The 18,955-nt window shown below is 45.9% G+C and overlaps 3 protein-coding genes across 3 annotated transcripts; 2 read left to right on the forward strand and 1 right to left on the reverse strand.

The window, feature by feature from the left end:
• The first annotated feature begins 2,874 nt into the window (after nucleotides 1-2,874).
• Nucleotides 2,875-12,316, forward strand: LOC311139582 (inter-alpha-trypsin inhibitor heavy chain H2-like). The gene is made up of 20 exons (XM_084174490.1): nucleotides 2,875-3,092; nucleotides 3,377-3,406; nucleotides 3,974-4,012; nucleotides 5,578-5,750; nucleotides 5,878-5,982; nucleotides 6,200-6,362; nucleotides 6,476-6,712; nucleotides 6,820-6,936; nucleotides 7,148-7,316; nucleotides 7,516-7,641; nucleotides 7,822-8,003; nucleotides 8,175-8,360; nucleotides 9,002-9,141; nucleotides 9,319-9,491; nucleotides 9,608-9,748; nucleotides 10,450-10,563; nucleotides 10,673-10,880; nucleotides 11,041-11,213; nucleotides 11,398-11,509; nucleotides 11,732-12,316. The coding sequence occupies exons 1-20, from the start codon at nucleotides 3,000-3,002 to the stop codon at nucleotides 11,880-11,882; spliced, it is 2,832 nt and encodes a 943-aa protein (XP_084030616.1). The 5' UTR covers nucleotides 2,875-2,999; the 3' UTR covers nucleotides 11,883-12,316.
• On the reverse strand, nucleotides 12,267-16,743 carry LOC311139583 (DNA/RNA-binding protein KIN17-like). The gene is made up of 12 exons (XM_084174491.1): nucleotides 16,488-16,743; nucleotides 16,098-16,192; nucleotides 15,887-15,930; nucleotides 15,647-15,769; nucleotides 15,366-15,550; nucleotides 13,880-13,928; nucleotides 13,712-13,769; nucleotides 13,464-13,581; nucleotides 13,235-13,354; nucleotides 12,981-13,080; nucleotides 12,732-12,832; nucleotides 12,267-12,603 (listed from the first exon to the last, which is right to left on the reverse strand). The coding sequence occupies exons 1-12, from the start codon at nucleotides 16,599-16,601 to the stop codon at nucleotides 12,541-12,543; spliced, it is 1,170 nt and encodes a 389-aa protein (XP_084030617.1). The 5' UTR covers nucleotides 16,602-16,743; the 3' UTR covers nucleotides 12,267-12,540.
• A 66-nt stretch (nucleotides 16,744-16,809) lies between these two features.
• Nucleotides 16,810-18,954, forward strand: LOC311140044 (ATP synthase subunit gamma, mitochondrial-like; the record flags this gene model as incomplete). The annotated part of the gene is made up of 6 exons (XM_084175012.1): nucleotides 16,810-16,890; nucleotides 17,478-17,512; nucleotides 17,702-17,833; nucleotides 18,239-18,446; nucleotides 18,595-18,738; nucleotides 18,942-18,954. Coding segments are annotated over exons 1-6 (573 nt in total), but the record flags the coding sequence as incomplete, so codon positions are not given.
• Between the last annotated feature and the right edge of the window lies 1 nt (nucleotide 18,955).

Here is an 18,955-nt window from a genome sequence, read left to right on the forward strand (position 1 = left end):
CCCCCCTAATGCGCACCAAGTTGTACGCGCTCCTGAGATCTAATTTAGTGAAGAAACACGCCCCGTGCAATGACTCCGTCATGGTCGCAATCAGCGGGAGTGGATAACTGTACTTCACCGTGATCTGATTGAGACCACGGTAATCAATGCACGGGCGTAACCCACCATCCTTTTTCTTCACATAAAAGAAACTCGAGGACGCAGGGGAAGTGGAGGGCCGTATGTATCCTTGTCTCAGAGATTCGTCTATGTAAGTCTCCATAGCTCTCTTCTCCTCCTGAGACAGAGGATACACATGGCTCCGTGGGAGCGCAGCTCCTGCCTGGAGGTCTATCGCACAATCTCCCTGCCTATGGGGAGGCAACTGCGTCGCCCTCGACTTACTGAACACAATAGCCAAATCCCCATACTCAGGGGGAACGTGCAATGCGGGCACCTGGTTTGGACTCTCCACCGAGGTAGCCCCTACGGAAACGCCTAAACATCGACCCACACACTGAGCAGACCACTCCATCAGAGCCCTCTCCTGCCACGAAATAGACGGGTTATGGGTACTCAACCAGGGCATGCCCAGCACCACCGGATACGCAGGCGAGTCGATCAGAAATAGCTGGATCATCTCCTGATGACCCCCCTGCGCACACATCCTAAGTGGCGCCGTGACCTCCCTGATCAAGCCCGCACCCAACGGACGGCTATCTAGGGCATGAACGGGGAAGGGGACGTCAACAGGGAGAAGGGGAATCCCTAAGGCTAAACAAAATCTCTTATCAACAAAATTCCCAGCCGCGCCTGAATCTACCAGCGCCTTATGCTGGGAATGAGGTGCGACCTGTGGAAAACGCACAGGTATACAGAAGTGCGCAACAGAGAGCTCTGGGTGAGTGGGGCGCCTACTCACCTGGAAGGGCTCCCCAGTGCGGGGCCTGTCGTCTTCTCCCCGAGGAGGCCATCCCCAGCACCTAGCCGCGGTGTGTCCTCCCCGACCACAGTTGGTGCAGGAGATGGACCCCCTCGTACTCCGACCCCTCCTCTCTCTAGCGCCAGCGCCCCCGAGCTCCATGGGGCACGGCTCGGAGGCGCTGGAGGGTGAAATGGACGGACCCCCCTCGGGACGTCCGCGGGTAGCTAGCAGGGTATCCAGCCTGATGGACATGTCGACCAACTGGTCGAACGAGAGGCTGGTGTCCCGACAGGCCAGCTCCCTACGGACGTCCTCACGTAGACTACAGCGGTAGTGATCAATGAGGGCCCGCTCATTCCACCCTGCATCCGCCGCTAGAGTCCGGAATTCCAACGCGAACTCCTGGGCACTCCTCTTCCCCTGCCGGAGGCAGAACAGACGCTCCCCCGCCGCTTTCCCCTCCGGGGGATGGTCAAACACCGCCCTGAAGCGGCGGGAGAACTCGGCGTACGTGATGGTGGTAGCGTCTATTCTCCTCCACTCGGCGTTGGCCCATTCTAACGCTTTGCCGGAAAGGCAGGAGATCAGGGCGGACACGCTCTCGTGTCCCGAGGGCGCCGGGTGCACGGTGGCCAGGTAAAGCTCCACCTGGAGAAGGAAGCCCTGACACCCGGCAGCGGTCCCATCGTAGGCCCTCGGGAGCGAGAGTCGAACTCCTCTGGGTTCCGGAGCGGGAATGGGCTGACTTGCCGATGGTGAGGGCAGGGAAGATGGCGTTGGGGGTGTCCCTCGGGTCTCCCAGCGTTGGAGGGTGGTGATCACCTCCTGCAGGGCGGACCCCATCCGCAGGATCTGGTCATTCTGTTCCCGGACCATGTCCTCCAAAGTCTCCTGCGCTGCTGCGGCTCCTGCTGATTCCATTCGAGCAGGTGTGTGATTCTGTCAGCGTTGCTGTAGGTGGGTGTGGTGGTGGAATCAGGCGCAGGACGCAGAAAGTAAGTCCAAAAGACTTTAGTGGATGCACAAACACAAGCACGAATAAATGCCCTGAGGCGAGAACTCCGCATGCAGGCGAAAACAAAACGGGCGCACTAAACAGGTGCGACAAAACACTCCAACACAATGGAGAACAGCTCAACCGAGCAAAACAGTATACGTACTAGCCAAACGCACGACAGTGAAAACAATCACACAAAACACTTGACAAACACAACGAGAACTTATAGGACACTAATGACACTAAACGATAACAGGTGTACAAATACCAGACCAGACCAAACGAACATAGAAACATACAACGGTGGCAGCTAGTATTCCGGAGACGACGAACGCCGAAGCCTGCCCGAGCAAGGAAGAGAGGCAGCCTCGGCCGAAACCGTGACAAAGTCCCATATCTTGAAAACTTGATTGCTCTCATGCAAAACATTTTGGGACTTTATCAACAGTGGACTAAAAATACCAAAAGATCGTTTTTGAGTAGATTATCCCTTTAATGCAGTGCACACCCAGCATGGTGACAAAGGTCAATAGTCCATTTTTTCCCTCTATTTCTGTTTATATTCTATTGTTGTTGCACAGCAAAAAGTGAATTGACGTGACCTCACAGTGATTGCCATGCAAAGTGGCCAAATTTGGCGCCAAATCGAATGTTTGAACTCTGTCTAAAGTCCAAACGTTACCTCCACTGCACGTGGCCAAACCACAGGTATTATTATTGAATGATCACATAGAGTAAGGAAACTACTGCTGCATTATGTCAGTGTTTAAATCTGTACATACCAGCATTGGAAACCCAGTTCTGATTTTCTGTGCGTGTTGCAGGCTTTAGGCCTACATAAATCAAAGAGAAATCCAAACCAAACCTGTATGATCCCAAACATGCTGTATTTACCCTCCTACACGGCAGGTCAAGTTTCAAAGTTTCCCCCTCCAGGTTACGTGAAACACAACAAATATTGACTGGGGCCAAGCGTCTATCAGCACTCGGTGGATTTTTAACCCTCATTTTGGGATCTCTCTGCTCCTGCTTCAGTCCCGGCTGAAGGACTGTATCTGTGAGTGTTAAACCTCGGCCAGCACATACAGGCCTGGAACCATGAGACGCCTGGCTCTCCTCCTAAGCCTGCTGGTCCTACACCAAGCCCACTGCTTTGAGTTTGTGGTAGAGGGAGAGTGGGAGACGGAAACGGTGAGTTCATATATTTCCATTTCAACTGTTATACGATAATGAGATTGTTTTATAGATGTGTCTTAATTGCCTTAATGCTGCTGGACCCCAGGAAGAGTAGCTGCTGCCTTGGATCCTTAATAAATACATATACAAATGTGTGTAGATACAGCCTTCTCTCTATCAAATGTGTTTTTTGATAATGTTCCTTTTACAGAACTATGTTTTATGTGATGTCCATGTGATTGATTAATGTACAACTTTTATTCTCTGTCATTTTAAAAATGGCCCCTTTGTTCTACCAGTCATTAGAGGAACAACATGGACGATTTAGGGTGAGATGAAACTCTTATTTTTTCCAAACAATTTGTCTGAATTAATGTTATATAATGTCATAGTTTACTATTCACAATCGTTAATAATCTGCATTGCTTATATTCAATATGACATTGATTCAATAATACAACATATTACGAGGGAAATTATCCTGTCTTGAGGTGGGTTTTTTGTTTTGCCCAGTTACAGAAATAGAATACCAACAACATGTAGAAGAAAGCACTCTGCTTCATTGACCTCTGAACTATTGATAAAGGGGTTACGTAGAGGTCAATGGATTGAACCCAATGAAAGTCCTATACATGTGGTCAATATAGGCTTACTGACAATTCCAAACATTTAATTTAGAATTTTTATCACCTACACATAGTTACTGTTAAACCTTTTCTCTCTGAGGGCAGTATGGGACAGTATAGATGTTTCTGCATCTACATTGCTTGCTCTTTGGGGTTTTAGAATGGGTATCTGTAAAGCACTTTGTGACAACTGCTGATGTAAAAAGGGCTTTATAAAATACATTAGCTTGATTGATTGGTACAGAGCTGATTGTTTCTGTGTGTTTCCAGAGGGCGATATTGACCAGTGAGGAGCAGGAAGACTTTGAGGTAGGTTCCTCTCTCTGGTCTCTGCTTGATGTTCGACCCCTCTGTCCACTGTAACAGAGTTTAGTCCTCTTATCTACTAATCAATGGTCCTGTTTGAAGACAATCCGCTGACAGACAGGTTATTGACTTCACTCTGCAGTTGCTACATCCATTTAACGTTTCTGTGGTAAAATATGTCATTTTCTTTCTCAGAATGATCAGCCTGTTATACACTGAGTATACCAAACATTAGGAACACCTTCCTAATATTGAGTTGCACCTCTTTTGCCCTCAGAACAGCCTCAATTCGTCAGGGCATGGACTCTACAAGGTGTCGAAAGCGTTCCACAGGGATGCTGGCCCATGTTGACTCCAATGCTTTCCACAGTTGTGTCAAGTTGGCTGGATGTCCTTTGGGTGGTGGACCATTCTTGATACACACAGGAAACTGTTGAGCGTGAAAAACCCAGCAGCATTGCAGTTCTTGACACAAACTGGTGCGCCTGGAACCTACTACCATACCCCGTTCAAAGGCACTTCAATCGTTTGTCTTGCCCATTCACCCTCTGAATGGCACACATACACAATCCATGTCTCAATTGTCTCAAGGCTTAAAAATCCTTCTTTAACCTGTCTCCTCCCCTTCATCTACACTGATTGAAGTGGATTTAATAAGTGACATCAATAAGGGATCATAGCTTCCACCTGGATTCACCTGGTCAGTCTATGTCATGGAAAGCGCAGGTGTTCTTAATGTTTTTTATACTCAGTGTATAAGTAGATACTCCAAAGAAACATGTTTCCTATCCATTTTTCAGTCAGATATTTCGATTTATTGTAGTTTTTTAAAATTCTGTGTCCCGAAACCACTAGTTTTATGTGGTTTAGATGGATATGATTGATGTACAGATTTACATTTGACATTTTAGTCATTTAGCAGACGCTCTTATCCAGAGCGACTTACAGTTAGTGAGTGCATACATTTTTCATACTGTAGAATAAGAACTCACATCAGCTCTATTCATGGCATTTCTATCTGCAACGTTCGACAACGTTTGGAAACTGAACGTGGCCTTGTATTCTACCCAGCGACAGTGCATGAAGGAAAAACGTCCCTGATTGGTTGAAAGAAAATAAAAAATTTTTACATTGTTACAATATCTACATTGCCCTAGTTCTTAAAATAAAATAGGTCAAAATAAATAAGATTGATGTAGATAGTTACAGTAGATTGTTGGTGGTGATGTCTTAATAACAATAATGATTCTACCAAATTAATGATCTGACCAACATTGCAAGCAGAACGTTTACCCTGCTATGAACAGAGTAGGGTCGGGTGAAATTGGTATCATTCAGGACAGTAATGTTAAGACCTGCAATGATCCCCAAAACAATTTATATTAAAGTTGATGCATTGTTTAATCTTTTAATTGCTCTTCTGTACTGTCTAAAGCATGTAAGCAAAGCTGATGTAGAGAGAGAGAGATTTAGAGAGCTTGACTCACAATTCCTACACAATGACAATCGTGCCTAGTTGATGACATCACAGCCAAAGTCAGTCTCACATGCTCCACCTCTCTCTGTAGGCCATCCGGGGTGATGACATTACAGTTAAGAGCTACAAGATGGAGAGCCGCATCACGTCGCGGTTCTGCCACACCACGGTCAAGAGCTCTGTGGTCAACTCTGGTCCAAATGCCCAGAGCATTGGCTTCAATGTCCAGATCCCCAAACGATCCTTCATCACCAACTTCACCATGTGAGCAACCGTCTCAATCACAATAAAAATCACAATCTCAATCCTCAATCACAATCTCAATCCCAATGTCACGATCACAATCACACTGTAATACAACCCTCAACTTGTTGTTCTGTCCTGTTTTTAGGAATGTGAATGGGATAACGTTTGTGGGCTCAGTGAAGGAGAAGACTGTGGCTAGGAACCTCTACGCTCAGGCTAGAGCCAGAGGGAAGGCCGCAGGCATCGTCAGGTACCGTACAACCCACAATGCACCATGGCTATGGTATTTAGTGTAGCTATACTGAAGAATGACATCTTGGACAATACAAGGAAATGGGTACCCACCCATTGTTTGACCACTATGAATCCTATGCCATTCATAACTGTCTTTGCCGTGTATAACAAACATTGTTGTTGCATAAGACCTTTCTAGTGTACTGTAACTGACTATAGAGCTGCTAATGCAGGGCTAACTCCCAGGACATGGAGACCTTTAAGACGGAGGTCCACGTGCCTCCCGGCAGTAAGATAGAGTTTGAGTTGCACTACCAGGAAATGATGCAGAGGAAGCTGGGCTTCTATGAACACTCACTACACCTGCAGCCCGGACGACTGGTGCCCCACTTCCAGGTGAGAGAGCCTACGTGTATGTGTGTGTGTGTGTGTGTGTGCCTGTGTGTGGTATTTAACAACTGTATTTGATGGGTCAGTGCTGATGAGTCAGCATATTTGTCTCTCTGCAGGTGGACGTGTATATCTATGAGCCCAACGGCATCGCCTCTGTGGAGACACCCAACACATTGGGAGAGCATTTCAGCGGCATGGCCAAACTCACCTCCTCTAAGGACAAGGCTCACGTGGTGTTCAAGCCCTCGCTCCAGCAGCAGAGGAAGTGTGAGAACTGCACCACCACCGCTATCGATGGCATCTTTACCGTCAAATACGACGTGCTGAGAGACAGCAACGCCGGGGAACTACATGTGGGTACATAAACACACACAGTAACACACTCTTTCTATCACTTTACTTTGTAACAGAAATGTAATACAGGAAGTATTGGTCACTGTTATCTCACTGTTTCTCCTAGGTTTCTGACGGGCATTTTGTGCATTTCTTCGCCCCGACCAACCTCTCCCCCCTTCCTAAAAACATTGTGTTCGTCATTGACGTCAGTGGATCTATGTGGGGAGTCAAGATGAAGCAGGTGTGTGACGTAACCATAGAAAAACTCACAGGGGTCAATCTGTGCCCCATCAGTCGAACATCTCTCTTCTCTCACAACTGGTAGAGCATGCCTGACAAATGCAACACTGCCTTCATGTGGGTATTCTGTGAAACTGCACTGAAATGACTGTCCTCCAATCTCATTCATGACTTTATCACTCTCTCTTGCTCTATAACTCTCTCTCTCTCAGACTGTGGAGGCTATGCAGACCATATTGGATGACCTGACCATGGATGACTACTTCAGCATCGTTGACTTCAACCACAACGTGCGCTGCTGGAGTGAGGAGCTGGTTCCAGGCAGCACCATACAGGTGGCTGAGGCCAAGAAATACATCCAGAACATCAAACCCAACGGAGGTGAGAGAAGGAGGGAGAGAGAGGGATGAAAGAAGGACAGCGACAGAGAAAGAGAGAGATGTGGAGGAGTATAAGGAAGTAGAGGGTTGGATGGAATTAAGAAATGGGGAGGGACAGAGGAAAGAGGAAGAGAGGAAAGAGTGGTGGATAACGAAAGGCTGTGTCTGATTGGCTCTCGCTGCCGCTTGACCCGATGCAGGCACCAATATCAACGAGGCGTTGCTGAGGGCGGTGCAGATGCTGGTGAAGGCGTCCAATCAGGGCATGATCGACCCACGCTCAGTCTCCATGATCATGCTGGTGTCTGATGGAGACCCCACTGTAGGTGAGACATCATACCGCTGCTGATCCCAAAACTGACACTGACTGTCTTTTCATCACCCACCTAATACCGCTTCACCCCCCTTAATTTTCACCCTATACCCCCATCTAATAACCTCTAGTAGTGTACTGCCCTTCATACTATTGTGCTACCATCATCCACCATCTTTCCCTCTCTGTGTAGGAGAGATCAAGCTCAGCACCATCCAGAAGAATGTGAAGAAGGTCATGAGGGAGGAGTTCTCTCTCTTCTCATTGGGCATCGGCTTCGATGTCGACTACGACTTCCTGGAACGCATCGCCAACGAGAACAGGGGCGTGGCCCAGAGGATCTACACCAGCCACGATGCCTCAGAGCAGATACGGGTACGACAGACCCCTGTCCCTAAAACTCCCATTCATATTTTTCTCCCTAATCCTGCATACTGTTGTATCACTACTCCTCCTCCATCTCCTCCTATTCTTGTATAATACCTCTCCCTTCGCTGCCTCTCTCACCGCCATCTCTGACCTCCCTCCTCCGTTCTCCCCCTCCAGCGGTTCTACAGCCAGGTCTCGTCTCCCCTCCTGAGGAAGATCACAGTTCAGTTCCCAGAGGACTCTGTCTCTGACGTCACCCAGAACCACTTCGACAAGTACTTCAGTGGCTCAGAGCTGGTAGTGGCTGGGAAGGTGCTGCCCTCTGAGTCCAATACTCTAAACAGCTTCACCACCGCATCCGCTGTGAGTCATACATACACATGCACGCATGCACGCTCATACACACAGGGGTAGAAAAAGTACCTAAAAGTCATACTTGAGTAAAAGTAAAGATACCTTCATAGAAAATGACTCAAGTAAAAGTAAAAGTCACGCAGTAAAATACTACTTGAGTAAAAGTCTAAAAGTTTTAAATTTACATAAGTATCAAAAGTAAAAGTATAAATAATTTGAAAGTGCTTATATTAAACAAACCAGATGGCACAATTTTTTTTATTTTTTATTTACTGATAGCCAGGGGCACACTCCAACACTCAGACATAATTAATAAAGGAAACGTGTGTTTGGTGAGTCTGCCAGATCAGAGGCAGTAGGGACGACCTGGGATGTTCTCTTGATAAGTGGGTGAATTAGACCATTTTCCTGTCCTGCTAAACATTCAAAATGTAAAAAGTACTTTTGGGTGTCAGGGAAAACGTATGGAGTAAAAAGTACATACTTTTCTTTAGGAATGTAGTGAAGTAAAAGTAGTCAAAAATATAAATAGTAAAGTAAAGTACAAAATATTTTTACTTAAGTACTTTACAAATCTGCATACACACACACGCGCAGGCACACACACTCACCCGTGTCCTACCCTCTCTCTGTCACCCTCTTCTCCCCAGGATCGTCTGGACCTGTCCCTGCAGACTGAAGCAGACTACCTGGAGCTAGACGCTGCGCTGGCCCAGCAGCAACATGCCTTCACTGGCTTCGCCAGACAGATGTGGGCCTACATCACTGTCAACCAGCTACTGGCCGAGAGGTGAGAGAGAGGGAGAGAGGGAGAAAGAGAGAGCATTTAACACATCTTTATTTTCAATCTAAGGAGTGAAAACAAAAAGCTTGTGCTATAAATAGCCAGCCCTTCGCTACAGACTACAGAGCGTTAATAGACAGACAGAGTAGCATTTTGTGAATGTTATATCCCTGTTCCCTACAGGTCCCTGGCCCCCACTGCTGGGAAGAAGAGGAAGATCACCCAGAGGATCCTGACCCTGGCTGTGGAACACCAGTTTGTTACGCCCCTCACTGCCCTGCTGGTGGAGAGTGAGGAGGCCAAGGAGAGGCTGCTCGCTGACTCCCCGAAGGACCCCAAACAGGGCTGCTGCGGAGGTGCTGATCAAAATCACTAGTGTCCCCCATTTTGGGTTTTGTAAATGTACATGAGTGTAAGAGAGTGAATAGAGCTATCCCAAACCCACTGTGTGTGTGTGTGTATGTGTGTGTAGGGGGATCTGGATCTGGTATGACTGCTCTCGGAGGAAGGACTCCAGTGCAGGTGGTTCACAGCATCCCCCCCTGGGTCCAGTTGACCACCCCTGCCCCACCTAGCCACGCCGAGAGGCCCCTACCAGATCACATCACCATAGGTGACAATAATAACACACACACACCTCTATACACATCTGTGCTACAGTATAATACTTCTCTACCTGTCCATATCACCATAGGTAATAACACACACATAGCCATACACTGTGTTTTAAAGGGGCAGTGTGGACAAAAACGTGATTTTCCTGTGTTTTATATACATTTCCACACTATGAGGTTGGAATCATGCTGTGAAATTGTGAATATTATGATAATGCACTTTTAGTGTAAGAGCTGTTTGAAAAGCCTGCCTGAACTTTCAGCTTGTTTTGCTGGGTGGGGGTTTTAGACTGCCTGGTGATGTCACCAGGCGATATAAGTTAATAGACCAATAACAAAGAGAGTTGCACTCCTCTCTGCCTATAACAGCTAGTTTTCAGGTTACACATCCTTCCCATTAGACTCCTCCAATTAGGACCCGCTCTCAGACCACTCCCAGACAGTCCTAGCTAAATTCTTGCTTGAGAAATTGCATTTTGCTAAGAAGCTATTTTTGTTTCTTTTTGACCATTTTAATTGAACAGAATCACAGTAAGTTACTTAATTGTTACCCAGAAATGATTTGATATTGAGATAAAAACAGCTGCACTGGGCCTTCAACATAGCCTACCTCCCTACCTGGCAATATTGCCGTGGGTAATATTCTGATGTCCATTGTGTCACTACAGTAATGGCTGTCTGTGTGTTTTCTGTATGACAGTGGAGAACGACCCTCACTTCATCGTCCACCTGCCAAAAAACAACATGGACGTCTGCTTCAACATCGACTCAGAGCCTGGACACATCCTCAACCTGGTGTCAGACCCCGGTGTAGGTATGTGTGTGTGTGTGTGCGTGCTTTCATGTGTGTGCATGCATGCAAAAATGTGTGTGTCCGTGCTTGTGTCCTCTTACCTCTATTCTCCGCCCTCTTTGTCCTCTAGGTGTGGTGGTGAATGGCCAGCTGGTTGGCTCTAAGAGGGTGGGGATGGAGGAGAAGGAGAAGGTGAACACGTACTTTGGCACCATCTCAGTGTTCTACCAGCCTGACGGCATCAGGGTGTCAGTCAGCACCGACCGTATCGTCCTGACTGACGACAGAAACAACCACTCCTTCAGCTGGGGAGCCACGGCCGACATCACCCAGGACCGGTAGGAACATGCACGCCCACACACACACACACACACGAACCGCTGGTCAGGCACCATCAGCCTATTTTACTATGGTAAGGTTTGGTAAGGTGAAAAAGTACATTTCAAAAGTACACGGTTTCCTGTTTTACCCACATGCTATGATCACTGTGTGTTTCAGGGTGAAGGTTTCAATAGTGAAGGACTCCAAGGTGATGGTGACGGTGGATGACAAGATCACTGTGATGGTGCTGCTACATCGTGTGTGGAAGAAACACCCAACCCACGTGGACTTCCTGGGCCTCTACATCCCCAACAACAACCAGTACTCCTCTCAGGCCCACGGCCTTATAGGTAGGTCACCAATTATACCCAAGTGTTACTCTATTACAACAATGTTATAAGCTAATTAAATCAGTTTACATATAGTGGCAAGATACCCTACATCTCCCTTATAGTGAATCCTGCAACAGTATCCCTATATTTGATCGCAGCCTACTTCACTAGGTTCCACTGACCTGTGTGTGTGTGTGTGTAGGTCAGTTTGGCCAGGAGCCAGAGGTGAGGGTGTTTAACCTGCACCAGGGAGCTGACCCTCTGAAGAAGGAGGCCACTATGGAGGTGAAGGGCAACAAGCTGGTCGTCACCAGGTAAGAACACACACTCTCTCACATGCACATCCCTGCAGCCAGGTAAACCACACACCATTATTGGAAAAACATCAGCACATATCACACATACTCAGCCGGTAGACTTAATCTCTGTTCAGGTCATCCTTCCACCATATCACACAGTGGGACCTAGGGCATATATGAGCGCTAACATGGTGAGGTTTGTAGATGAGGTTGTAACTATTTGATGGTGTGTGACAGGGGCTGGCAGAAGGACTACAGGCAGGATAATAAACGGGGATCTGACGTCTTCTGCTGGTTCATCCACAACAGTGGCAAAGGCTTCATCGACGGCCATTACACCAACTACATCGTCCCACGACTCGACAGCTTTCTGCCGCTCCCACTCTGAGCGACCAATCGCAAGGCACACAGGGGTACCATGTAACCCAGGCAGTCAGAGACAGGGTGTAGTTATAAGGGATATTCTATGGTACAGGAGACATATATGCAGCCAATCTGAATACAGACACGTTATTACCAGTTTTCATATCACATCTGTCTGACAACTCTCACGCTTTATAAAAAGTTATACAAAAAGCTGTAGCAGTATGTATAGAAGTGTGAATGTTTCATTCTTTTCATGAAGACTACAATGCCAGCTTTGAACTTTGTGTACACACACACTGATTTTTTAACCAGAACATTCTAATGACTGTTGTATTTCTCAGACCTCATCTTACATGGCAAAATCCAAATGTTTTTCAATCAATCATTGTATCAAACAATTCATAGGTCAATTGTGTTGTACTTTATTCAATAAAATAATACAACATTACAATTTAATTGTAGAGAACCATATTAATAACAATACAAAATAAAACTAAAAAGTATTTTTTTCCATAATCATTGCTCGGCTAACTCAGGAAGTGATACCGCCATAGAAAATGCATTCTGGGATATTTATAGAAAGTAACTCTGACACAGTAGAGTCTCTCGGCTGATGGGCCTCTCAGTGGAGGGGTAGGGGTTCTTGGGTAACGCTGTCATGTAACGGAGGTCATCATAGATCAGGCCATTTTGGAGAAATCCTCGTAGGCGATCCCGTCCACCCTCCTCCCTTTCATCCGACCCTGAGGAAGAAAACATACCCTTGTATGAGAAAATAAGAACCATTCATATCATCCCAAAGCAGTTGCTATACCAAACATCTATTCCACCACCAACCGGTAGAAACTGATGCATGACTGCAGCCACTTACCGAGTCAAGTGTGAGGGTGGCACTGAACTTCCTCTCGTCTATGGAGTCCAGTAGGGCCTCTGTGTCTCTGTACACACCGTTCAGAATCAGGACCCGTTTACCTGTGGGACAGATGAGTTAGATTATATTATTAGATTTGGTAAAATAACAGGTCAGATTACAGAATGGGATATCAAGTAAAATGTACAGTTTGCAAATGATCAGTTTCCTGTGGACAGGTGTGTGTAACCATGGCGAGAGCTAGGTTACCTGGTGCAGGGATGACCGTCTCCAGGTGACTCTGGTCTAGTTTCAGTTTGTCACCCGAGTCAATCATCTTCACTACGGCCGTGTATTTATCCTGCACCTCCTACAATACACAAATGTTAGCCTAAATGTACACATGGCCTTCTTCTCAATGGCAGTGTATTGACTATAACCCTCTTATAAACTACTTAGAACACAAAACTGGCCCAATCACACATCTTGTATTTGATCATGCATGTGTGGAACTAATGTGTTACCTTGACGACTCCTTTCTTCTTGTGGTATTTCTCCCCCAGTCTCTTGGTAACTACTTTGATTACGATGCCTGGGTGCAGCCAGTGGTCTGCTCTCACAGACCTCTTCTTCTGCTCCTCCATCTGAACAAAACACAGCACACAAAGGGTTACATGCACACCTGTTTAACACAGAGTTAACTTGATAGTGCATCAAGTCAAATCGGAGAGAGAACTGGAAACACTACCGTACCTGCATGATCTCATCCAGGGCTGATTTCTTCTTCTTTTCTTTGGCTTCTGAGGTGGAAGGTGCATCTTTCCTTTTCACTGATCCTGCTGCCTTCAGGGCACTGGGACCCAGGGCCGCACTAAGGGGAAGAGGTAGACACAGTGTTAATCTGAGTGAAAGAGTGAAATCCCCACAGTCATTTACTATTGCTGTTTTACATTGCTATTGATGACGGTGAGTCATTCTTAATGAGCTTCAGATTACTGTACCTGGCTTTAGATGGGCCTTCCGCAGAGGAACAGGAGCCCTTGGCCAGATTGAAGGTAACTTAAATATAATCAGAAATATAACAAGTAAGAGATGAGAGGACATAACAGTGTAATCAGTATAATTTCTGACCAAACGCATAGAGTTATCTATAAAAAAAAAAAACATACTTTTCTCTTCTTCACTTTCTCGTTTCAACTCAGTGAACACCGGTGCTTCCTGAAAAAAAGAGGGACAGATTGTTTTGATTCCATGACATGTCATAGGTAAACAGTATCCTTGGCGAACAGTAAGGATGTGAATCTTTCCTTTCAAGCACGATTCGATACAGGAACAAAACTTTTAGTTTGAAACGATTCTGTGTGATTCGGTTTAATTAGTGGAATGGAATCGATCCGATTCAGTTCGATTTGATGCACTAACATTTGTTGCATGAACACATTCCTTTTCCATTCTAAACTAAAATCTGATACTGATGATGCTCAGGAGCTGGGTCTCTCTGAGCTGGATCTGTCGGAGATGACTTCTCTGAGCTGTGTGTGTGAGTGAGAGTTATGTATGGTGTGTGTAGGCTCCTGAGCTGAGCCATAGGGCAGACTGAGCATCTACCACTATCAGATTAGGGGGGAGCGGGGGAATTCACTTTTGAAATCTCCGTCACCCACTGATTAATTTGTCATTTTAGCAGAATCATTCGATTTTTTTTGGCTCATAAAATGTCAATATTTATCTTTAGAAATTAGCAAATTCATATATTGAATATATATGGATTTCACCCCCGTCTCAAAAGCGAATGGTTGTGAACGTTTGGAACTTTACGGAGGAGAGCTGCTCTTCTCCCGCTCCAACCATAGGCCTACATTGCGGCTCGCAACATGTTTGCTGTCCTTGCTATGAAATTACAACTTTACCCTGTTCATGTAAAAATGACAAAATGCATTGACTGTTAAAATCAAAACTAACAAAACGATTTCTTATGGATAACCTGCCAATCGAAAAGCCCCAATCAGCAGTTAGATGTGCAATCAGCAAGATGTGAGTTGTGTCCACTCCGGTAGTCAAAACAACACCACCAGTAAAACACAATTTTCTACAGTGCATTTGGTAACAATGACCCATCAAATTACATTGGTTGTCACCCAACTAATAAAGCCTAAGATTTGACATTGCGAAAGCCATTGCGAAAGCTGAAGGTGCCGCACAGATATACGAATATTAGATCAGGGATAGGCTCTCGTTGGCGCGAGCTGCTCTGTGTGCACAGTTGTTATCTGACTTGGAGACCAATGACTGTCATATGCATTTACATGCTTAGTTCGATAGGCTACTGAAGGAGAGGACACATCAATTCAGTCACAAAAGATTAGAGGGCTTTTTGGAGGTGGGAAATGAAATTATATGAGTAACAAACATTAGTGAACTGGAGGTTCGTAAAATATTTTAAATTGATTTTCTGACCGATTCATGCTACATTTGGATCGGTTTGGGCTACCGCGGACCAATGCACTTTGATCTTAAACATTTGTACCGGGTGCCGATGCGTATCGGTGAATCGTTACATCCCTAGTAAACAGAACCCTTGGCCAGTCCCTGTTCAGCAGACAGAGTGTAATATGTCCTCCTAGTCAGAGGAGGGCAGTAGTTGTGCTCTCTCACCTCTGGCTCCCTGCCCCCTTGGCCCCGGCGGACCTGCTCCTCTATGAACTTGGCACTGCGCTCCTCGTCATCAAGGTCCTGCTTCTTCTTCCTCTCCAGCTCCTCCTGCCTCCGGATGGTCTCTGGGTCGCGGTCGATGTACTGGATGTACCAGCCTTTGGGCGTCTCGTCCACCTTACAGAAACCTGGGAGAAGTCATCAGACACAGCAATGTCAGGGATCAGACAGACACAGACAAATGCACATAAACTCTGTTCTAAGAAGTATGAGCGTGACAGTACCCTCTTTCCCCAGCCACTTGGTGAATTCAGTGAGAGTCTCCCACTGGGTGGAGTTCATATGGACATGCTCTCTGTCATTGATGTACTCGTTATAGACAATGTTGTTGTGCACTCGCTTGGTTCCTGGAGAGAGAGAGAGAGAGAGAGAGAGAGGTTGAGGTTTGTCTTACAGTCTCTTTATAAGTAGTTAGTATGTAATATTGCATGTAATAGATCATTTCAGAAGAAATCAAATATTACCAAAGCGTCTTTTGATCAGCTCAACAAAGTCAGTCTTGAACTCCCTTGGTGAAAGGAAGAGTGGAGAAAGCAAGTAAGTCCATTGGTGGAACACCTCCCCTGGCTCATCATTACACCATTATTGACATGTCATTTCAACAGTTTATTGGAGACAGTGTTATAGAACACAACATACCAACAGCCAGACCTAAGTAAATGCAGATTGACTCACTGTGAGAAGTTGTCCATGATCTGGTTGGGGTCCTCCGAGGCCAGCAGCAGTTGTCTCTGGTGGGACTCGGACATACAGTGGCATTTGAAGCCATTCTATGGGCAGAGAGGGATAGTTAGTTCAACCTTCTGTATTGTATTAGCTAGTTCTTGTCCATGGCGTTACCATTAGTGCGCAGAGTCTAACTTCTGACATGCCTGATCGAGATCTAGCTAACATTACCTACTTTCCTGTCGACAATACAGTCTATCTAGCTAGCTAGATACATGGTACGTTTGCATTATGTCCCAATGAGTAGGTCGTTTAGGACGCTTTCAACATTTGGCTTGCACCTACTAGCAAATATGCCAAACGTTACGCTATATAACGTTAGCTAGCCATCTTTCTTACCTCGTCTCGACATTGTTTCTGGCACATCTGACAATACCATCGCAACTTTTGAAGACCTTTTGCTTTGATCCTATTCCCGATCGCCTTTGGGCTTAGAAAACCCTCTTTCCCCATGTCAAATAGTAACGTTAATCGTCTACATAAAAATATGCAAGAACATTATTTAAATTCGAAATAAAACTCGAACACGTTAAACGTTGTTGTGCTCTTCTCCTTCGTTGTAAAAACCTGCCGCTTCCGTGGGTACTTTGTCATCAATTTACGTGTACTTTAAAGTAACGCGAGGTTTGTTTTTTCGTCCACATTTTGCTATTTACTTGCGCTTGCGCAGTCCTGCGAGTCTGACCTTCATCGAAGTAATCATGTTCGCCAGGACCAGCGCGTTGGTGTTCCTCCCACAATGGTAACGTTTTATTAGCTAAATTACGTATATTTGAAAATATGATTTTGAGCATTGTGCTGTCGTACACATATATGACAAACATGTACGTCGTATGCGTTGATGAGCGATGTAAAACATTGCAAGGACGCGCTAACCCATAGGCCGCAGATGGTGTGTGGTGTAGAGAGTGAATGGCCAAGTTCAGCCGGTGCGGTGGCTAAGCTGACATTAGCTTGCTAACTAACCATGTCATTGAAGTGTGTGACAACTAGTTAACGTTGATTAAATGTTCCTTAAGTCATTCGTACAATGTCAGATGTTTTCAGAACAGCGTTCAGCTCGTGTCAAAATCACTGTCCCTCCCACTAACTAAGTTAGCATACGTTATCTGGATAAACCTAGCTTGCTAACTGTTAGCTGGTGACAGGGACTCTAGGATAACGTTAACTGTTTGCTAATATAGTTGTACTAACAACATTTATTCGCTTATAGGTAGCTAGCTATTTGTATTGGGAGGCAAATAGTTTGTAATCCCCGAATTGAGGATGTCCACGTTATGGTGCGAACTTGCAATGATAATGTTTCTAACTAGCTAATTCTGTTTGTAGTGGGCAGGTCAGGAACATGGCTACTTTGAAGGACAGTAAGTATTTACCTTGCCATCTCTTTAACTAATCGGTTTTTACATCAAATCCACCCTTGAGCTTCCTTTTTAAAGTCTTATGCACAAGTCAAACTTTAAAATCATGATGATATTGTAGTTGTGTGTGTCAATGTTATTGAACCACAAATGTTTAGTCAGTGGCATCCATCGTTCCCTCTCCCATTCTAGTCACCATCCGGTTGAAGTCCATCAAGAACATCCAAAAGATCACCAAGTCCATGAAGATGGTGGCCGCTGCTAAGTATGCACGCGCTGAGAGGCAGCTGAAGCCCGCCCGCGTCTATGGAAATGGTGCTGTGGGTATGTCACTGCACACACTGCATGATCTCTATACACTAAAGTCCAAGGGAATGGATGGTTTCTATGTGACGGTCATGACTGTCCATTATTATGGTCCTCTATTAGGACCATAGCCCTAATAGAATGCAGGGGTAGTTCAGGGCCTGTATTCATAAAGAGTCTCAGAGTTGGAGTGCTGATTTTAGGATCAGTTTAGCCTTTTATGTCATAATGAATAAGATAACTTAGGATCAGGTCCCCTCTGTCCATGTAAACACTGCTACTCTGAGGCGCTTCTTGAATACTGTCCCTGTCCTGTCAGGGTCGTTTCACACACAATTACTGGAAATGCTTTTTGTGACGTTTGCCAGTGGTGTTCAACAAACCTGTTGATGGTCCCTCTTCTCTTGTCTGTATGTCCTCCAGCCCTGTACGAGAAGGCTGAGATCAAGGCCCCAGAGGGAACGGCCAACAAGCACCTCCTGATCGGTGTGTCGTCTGACCGTGGTCTCTGTGGCGCCGTCCATTCAAACGTGGCCAAGGCCATCAAGGCCAAGATCGCCAACCTCACTGGCGAGGGCAAGGAGGTGATGGTGGTCAATGTGGGGGACAAGCTGAGGAACATCCTGCAGAGGTACAGAATGATAATAAAGAAATACAGCCACGTCAGCTTTACTTTACTGTATGATGCCCACAGCAACAGGTCCAGGGTCAGCGTCGTGGTTCCCTGTTGTATTTAGTGTATTACCATGACAAGTGTTCCCTCCCTCCCCACCACCCAGGACACACGGCAATTACCTGCTGCTCAGCTGCAAGGAGGTGGGCCGCAAGCCCCCCACCTTTACAGACGCGTCCATCGTCGCCACAGAGCTGCTCAACATGGGCTACGAGTTTGACCAGGGTGCCGTCATCTACAACAGATTCAAGTATGGATGGACTCCTTCCACATAGCCACATTTCAGTATCTTGTCTCCTCCAAATGGCTTCTTAGTTGAGCCACTATAAGGAGATAAAAAAATGTTGGGATGAGAAGATTCACGTCAAGGATAGTCCCATCCTTATCCTTCAAAGTACATAGCCCATTATCAAAACAAGTCTTGAATGGATGTTATTTTCCCCCCTCATTCAGGTCTGTGATCTCCT

Source organism: Coregonus lavaretus (assembly GCF_964263955.1).
Source record: "Coregonus lavaretus genome assembly, chromosome: 13".
Lineage (NCBI taxonomy): Eukaryota > Metazoa > Chordata > Actinopteri > Salmoniformes > Salmonidae > Coregonus > Coregonus lavaretus.